General features: G+C 38.5%; 1 protein-coding gene across 1 annotated transcript in view; it reads left to right on the top strand.

Moving 5' to 3' along the window:
- The first annotated feature begins 1091 nt into the window (after positions 1–1091).
- The window catches only part of LOC101862276 (cyclin-dependent kinase 14), a 112981-nt gene continuing 106613 nt past the window's right edge, over positions 1092–7459 (top strand). The window contains exon 1 of the mRNA XM_035970114.1: positions 1092–1283. Within this exon, the coding sequence (XP_035826007.1) occupies positions 1235–1283 (49 nt within the window). The 5' untranslated portion in view covers positions 1092–1234. The remainder of the gene's footprint in view (positions 1284–7459) is intronic.

Here is a 7459-nt window from a genome sequence, read left to right on the forward strand (position 1 = left end):
CAAAAGGGCCCCCCCCCCCCAAAAAAATTATTTTTTTTTAAAATCGAAAAACAAACTCGTAATTTCCGGGATGGCATGGTGTGATGCGTGTAAGCTTGTAAATTCGTAGACAAACGACATACCTTTAGCCTACTGGTTGTTCTTTTCTACATGTACTGTCCAAAATAAATTGGACCTTGCTCCACCAACGTTCTCAGCTCTACGTTTCGGTTAGTCAACATGTGATTGTGAAGACCTTATTGGAACGCCTCGTGAAGACCTTATTGATGAATAAACCGATACACATTTAAGTTAATAAACAATGTAAAATAATAAATGCAGTTTGTAAATAAAGAAATCGATTTGTGAAATACGAGCCCATCAATCGGTCTGGCTGCTTACGGATGCAGTAGTGAATCAGTATAAACTGGGGGAATAAAAGATTTGGAAAGCACATTATATTACAGTAGGCTATATGGCAGTTAAATGAATTGCTGAGGCAAAGACGCATGAATGGTTTTCAACGTTTAGCAATCACATAGGTGTAAAATGTATTACAACCTTGAAAGTGTGAATGATTTAGGCCTGCGGCTCTAAAAACAGGCCAAGTGTCAGTGTGTCTCGAAGCAGAATAGTAAAAATATGTCAGACTTTTTAATGAATGGAACAGCTACATCTTAAGAAATAATTTTATATGAAAAGACGGTACAGTAATTTGCACAGTAAATATCGTGTCTCTCTTAATCTTAAAGGAGCTACCCACTCCCACTAATAAATGGTAAACCGCCCTCCTCCCCCTTGTTTCGAACAACACCTCCAGTTTGTCTGATAATTTTATACATTGCATTTGAATCACGTAGATCTAATTTGAAATCTGGTGAACACTGCAGCCCCAGATTAGTCCAACTACTGTCTGGAACAGCAAGACGGAACTTCTTTTATTTTGTCACAAAATGGAAGAGGTGACTGTAGGCCTAGCATTTGTCTATCACAAAGAGAGACGCGGAAAGCCTCTCGCTCCTCCTCTCCGCGTCCAGTCCGTATTCGCAGAACATGGGAACGAACTCAGCTACTCTTGTAGAAAAAATCAATAAAAACAGAGTGCTCTGTTCCTGAAGTATTGAAATCTCATCAAATATGGCGACTTCGGGGTGACTGTGTTCAAGGAAGATTGTTATGATGCTGTGATTCTTTCTCTTCCCTTTGGATTTTACTACATTACATGGAGTTCAAGTTAATATTTATGTTCTAGAAGATGGCTGCTGATTCAGGCAAGCCGACAAGTAAAGTTGACATGCGTGAAGGTAAGAAGCCATTCTAATAAGAACGTCTTCGTCTTTCGTCTGCTTTTTTCTCATGTCAACACCCGGTACCCAGCCAGTGTATGATTCACTATTCTGAGAGGGCAGTCCTCAGCTCGCATTACGACATTTGAGGGCTTCATGTGAACTTGAAGCCATGTATTATTCATTGCGATTAAAACACGTTTGATAGTTTAATCTCATCGTGAACACTTTATGATTGACGAACATTTAAATTTAAAAACAATGGATATGAAAGCCTAGATAACATAACATCACTGTGTGTGCAGCTTGGTACACACACTGGATGTAGAAATAATAACCAGTGTTGATAACAAAGACTTTCGCTATCGCGGGGCAATCGATTTTTTAACGTTTTCATGCTATTTCCTTTAATGGAGCACATGAAATGTTTTGTTTCTAGAATCTAGACTATATTTTATATGATGGCTGGAAGTGCGTGGGTTATCAAGTGGTTTTATCTGAATGAAATGCAAAATATTAAATTATATCACATAGATCTAGATCTAGATCTAGATCTAAGATATCTAGATCTAGATCTAGAATCTAGATCTAGAGTCTAGTCATAGATATTGAAAAGATTTGATGTTGTTTTAGTAATTATATGATGCATGTGTAGATCTAGACCAAGTTAATTATCAGAATGTGAACATTTTGAGGAGTAAAAATATATGTCTTTGACTGGACCAAGATAGGCTTTGATCAAGAATATGTAGATTAATTGTTTTAAGAAATAAGTGAGATTTTTTAAAATGAGAAGAGCTGCGTGTAGATTTGTTGAAGTCTTGAAGCGGTTGTCTAGATCTAGTAATCATAGCGAAAATGGTCTTCATCATGATCATTAAATTTATAAAGAAAGAGGGGGCCTACTGTGTATTCTTGGTTTAATCAGGATTCGTAAAATGATAGTGAATTGTAAAGCTTGTCTTGTTCTCTCCATGTTGTGTTTTAAAATTATAATTTTACGAAGTGACTATTTCTCCGAACGTTCGGGAAAATAAACGTTATAATGAGTTTTTTTCTGGCCAATGAGATCAAACTTAAATTCATGTGAAATGAAATAGCCACAGAAATATTGTTTGAATTAGTTACTACCTCTACAAAATAAACTTTCAGTTGGAATACGATTGATGTTTGAATTTTCACTGCACAGGTTACATTTTTATTGTATATTTATTATATATATAGACTCTATATATGACTTTTCTGATAGAACTATCATTTTGATCCCTTTAATAATTTATAATGTAACTCCTAAATCGCCTTTTCTGTCTTGTCGACTCCCGTAATGTAGTGTCTGAAATATTTAAGTATATATATATATCTCTGTCAAAACTCTCTCACAGGATTTTACAAGAGAATAGAAAGGTGAAATATCTGATCTATTTTTGCTTGTTTTTTTTAAACAAATATAACCAGGAGTAAGAACATCATTGATGTACATTGTGACAGGTTAAAATGCATCTTCTATCTGCTCTCACATCATGTACACTTACTTTAAAGGCCATGGATGATGATAGCAGCTTGTTTTCTTGCTAGCTGAAGGGTTGCAATGCTTTCAAGAGAAGCGTAAAAAGTAAAATTACCCCTTGGAGCTCTTCTCTTGCCTTCAACCTCTTGATCTCTAAAATGTTGCTCAGCAATTGAGTCGTGTTGTCTCAGTGGCTTGGTTGGAGTGTACTTTTGATGATGGTATCTCTGCTAAGCAGTGTGTAATCATGATTCATTTAAAATCTCTCCACTGGCACTGTTTTATCTTTGAATAGAAATGTCAAGAATCATTTTAAGTACTTCACTTCAAGGCACAGAATGTGAATGTTTTTTTGTATTCCCAAAACAGAATAATCTGACCCCACAATAATGCTAATATATGCACTTTTCCCTTCTGTCTGTGATCAGTTTTGTGCCGTAATGAGTTGATAGTGTGCTATAATTTACTGTCAGTTTCTTTTTTTCTAAACTTAAAAGAGGATCCTATTCCTTTCTAAACTTAAAAAAGGATCCTATTCCTATTCGTTTGAGCACTCCATCTTCCTTTGACGGTCCTTTTGTGTGTTTATTTCCTGTTTGTTTTCTTGTGTTTGAAGCGCCTGTCAGTGCCTCTGGTTGTCTTTTTAGTGATGTATGTGTGTGTCAGTTTGATTGTTGTCAGAGATTGCCTGTCTGTGTCATGGTATCATGTTGATCTGACATTCTAACTCTTTTCTTGTTTCCTTCATCCCCTCTTCTCTCTTGCGTATTGAGGAAATAGGACTTTTCTGCATGTGATTATCAATCCTAGTTTGAGCCAAGGGTTTTAGTGTAACCATGACCATAAATCTCATGTTAAAGCTCTGCTCTTTGTTGAAAGACAGTGGGCCTACCTCTCAGTCAGATAGCAAACCGTGTCAGTTTACACTTGCCTGTTCTTTTTCTGTCTTTTAAAAAATATTTCTTGGCACTGAGTGTCTTGCATACCTCTTTAGGCATGGAAGAATTTATGAAAGCTCAAAATCTTTGCCGGTCATGGATTCTGCAAGCTTTTAATGCATAATTTTCAGGCAGTAGGAGTTTCAGAACTTCACATGGGATTAATACAATTAATACGTACCTATTTTTTCTTGGGGTGGGGGGGGGGGGGGGGAGAGGGGGTCTCTTCAGTTTTGGTGCAAGTCAAATATATGTCTTCCGTGTCTTCTAGTAATTGTTCATGGGCCTCTCCCCTTACAATGGACAGTATTGACACTCGACACTTATATACGATGTGGGTTTTACAGAAATACTACTGTATAAAATCATATTTTATTTTTTATCCTCACACATTTCAAATACATAATATTATGTACTTTGTTTTTCAACGCTCTTGTCAATTTTATTTACATAAAAGCTCTTTCAAAACCATAGGATAAACAACGGGGTTTGATGTCATGTAAACGTTATCACCCAGTCTTCGTTACAAACTTAAAACTCTTTCACTGCCTAGTATTGTCAAAGCTACTTTAACACAACGTGTTCTTTTGTCCGCAGTAATATACCGCCAAATTTATTAGCCGTTACGCTCAGTGTTTGTCAATGTCGTTTGTTGACTGGGGGAAGGTGACTCACAGGTCACCCGAGCAAGGGTCGCGGCCGCTAAACCTTTACGAAAATACAGCGGTAGGCCGCGGTATACCTGATAATACTATGTGTTCAAGTCAACAGAGTTTTAATTCGGCGGCCTTTTCAACAGAACTGAATAGTCTGCTCTGGCGGGAGCCGACATAATGGGTTTAGTTTGTCTCGACAAGTTTACGCTTCGTTTAGGTGAAGGTATTGCGTTCAGTTATGGGCCCTTCTCGAACTTCTGCGACCACTCGCCTATTTCCTAAGACAATCACCTGTACGAACGGCACCTTCCGTGGGCTTCTCTCTCCGAGTTTTCTATTATAAAGATGCAGTCGGAAAGGATTTCCTAAGTCGAATATAACACTCCCCCCCCCCCTCAACAATGAATGGTCGTCTTGGATAAGTTCATTTGTCATTGTCATAATCTGCACTCCGTGGATATAACATTTACACATAACAAAGCAAAGTCTCGCTCTGTCTGTTGTCGTCTTGTACACTTCTGTTCTCAACCTGATCGGTAGACTGGTGTCGTCGTATGTATTTGTTGTCTTTTACGGTCGTGTTTCGCTGCACAACAGTCCGTAGTAATTAATAAGTAATAGATCAATATTCAAAGAGCAGAATATTTGAAAAGCGTCTTCGACACTTCGTTTCTTTAACTTGAAATGTGTCTTTGTCTTCGTTTGTTGGCGATTTATCTATTTCAAGCGAATGATCAGTAAAGACAAAAAGAAAAGAAACTTTTAATTTTCAGTTTGTCTTTTATTTCCTTTTTTGTTTACTGTACTTTTATTTAGATCTTTAATGCGGCGGGAGCTATGGCTCTTGTGCTGAATACATTGTACCATGTAAAAATCTCTCTCTCTCTCTCTCTCTCTCTCTCTCTCTCTCTCTCTCTCTCTCTCTCTCTCTCTCTCTCTCTCTCTCTCTCTCTCTATATATATATATATATATATATATATATATATATATATCTATATCTCTCTGTGCTTGTGTATGCGTGCGTGCGTGTGTTCAAGTGAAAAAAAGAACGTGTCTTTGTTACCATGAGTTCCCATATAGTCCCTATAACCCGATTTACCAGTCAGTCAATTCGTCTTTTCTTTCCAGTACTGTCTAATATTCGTGATCTGTCTTGTCCAGTCTGCCAGCCTGTCGTAAAGTCTTTTCTCCGCGTTCATCGCTTGGCTCCCAGTGGACGCATATATGGTTGAAAGGACGTCGCCGATTGGTTCGATGTCCCTCCTATTCCTTTGCTAAACCAGTCTTATTATCTCGAAGTACTCCCTTGTATTGAACAGTCGTCTCTTTGCCTTTGCGCTTCTTGTCACAATCTCCTTTCTCATCCAAGCTTCACTATATTGCCTTCTTTGAGATACGTCATGCACAGTACAAGTGATTGGCCTTTGCTCTAGTGTGATCCTCCTCCCTTTCAACGTCGCTCTAGATCTTGCGGGCGGTTTTGAAACGTTCTGGTGTTGTCTGGCCTTTTATTTTGTGTTTGTTGTTGTAAGCATTCTTGTGTGTCTCTGTGTCGGATATGCTAACACAGCTGAGGTAGAAGCAGCACCACCACCATCACACCATATAATCACAACCGTCAGCACCACTACTAACAACAACACAGTAGCAGTAGTAGCAGAGGCAGCAGCAGCACTACAGCAGCACCACTAGCACTTGACAACAATAAATTTGTAAGCTGTCCTAAAAACTAAAAAAAAAAAAAAAAGAATCTCCCCCATCTTCGCACCTTTTCCGCTCTAGATTTCTTGGGTTGATATGTGTGACCTCTTCTTTCAGCTGCTGCAGGTGATACCGAATGGACTTTCTACGCTAAGCGAAACGTGATAAGTGTCGGCCTCTTGTGTCTTGTGTCGTGAAAGGGCTGAGTTTGAGCGATGTCATGTAGAAAGTGATAGTAGGTTCTTAAGTAGGCATAAGTGAAGAAACAACAGCGAGCTGGCTCACGCGTTGTCGTTATTTCAATCTGATGTGCATGCGAAGTGTGTTTGATTAAACGGGCGTGTGTTATTAATAGTACTAGTGAGATTTTAGAATATTTTGTAAAGGAAGTTTAAAGCCAAAGTAATCTGTTTTACTTACTTTTCTCATCTCTTGACATAACACGCCCCCTCCCCCCCCCCCTTTCCCTCGAGCGTTGACGACTTTTAATAGCTTTTCTTGTACAATTTTTATTTTCTCTCACACTTCAAATTAGTACAAACACTACATTGTTTATGTAATTTGGGGAAGCGCAACGAAAACAGTGTCCGTATTTTTGTTGTTGTGTTTGAAATTGTTTGTTGCTGTTGTTGTTGGAGGTGCTTGTTAAAAAAAAATATTTACTGTCGTTGCGTTTCACCCCCCCCTCCCCCTTTACACCGCTTCACAAAGTTTGTTTTTTTCTCTTTTTTTAAACGCAGAGTCGACCGAGATCTAAAGCTCAAACTGCACTGATAGTTTTAGACCGTGTCTTTGTCTCATTCTTTTCTCGAAATGCCAGACCGCTCCTGCTCCCATTTTGCCGCCTCGAAATAATGTCATGCCTGGCCTAATCAAATGTGACGGATGACGATAGTGGAATGGTGGAACTTTGCCTCTTTTTTCGCTTTTACTTAAATCACAAGCGGATTGGTCGTGGAGAATTCTATGGCATTTTATCGTTTGGAAAAAAAAAGAAAAGAAAGATTGGGGCCGTATTGTACGAGACGGAGAGGTCGTCCTGAACTTCTCGCCTGATGACAGCGTTATGAGGAATGCAATGCAATGCACAAAGAGTATTTTATAACACGATACGTCTGTAGTGTGAGACAGTGATCCGTCTTTTAAAAAATCTCCTCTCTCGTGGTCGAAAACAGAAAACCACATATTTCCAGCCTTTGTCTTTCAGTTCTTTTATCTTTATTTGTCTGTCTGTCTATCTATTTATCTATTTATTTAAAGGGGACGGGAGTGTCATAGGACCCATTCCTTTATGAAATTGGATTGTTGTTTTTAAAGGTGGTGGGAGTGGCATTGGCCATTAAAACACCCCAGAAAGAATGAGAGAAGGAGAGAGAGAGAGAGAGAGAGAG

Source organism: Aplysia californica, unplaced genomic scaffold (genome assembly GCF_000002075.1).
Source record: "Aplysia californica isolate F4 #8 unplaced genomic scaffold, AplCal3.0 scaffold00223, whole genome shotgun sequence".
Classification (NCBI taxonomy): Eukaryota; Metazoa; Mollusca; class Gastropoda; order Aplysiida; family Aplysiidae; genus Aplysia; species Aplysia californica.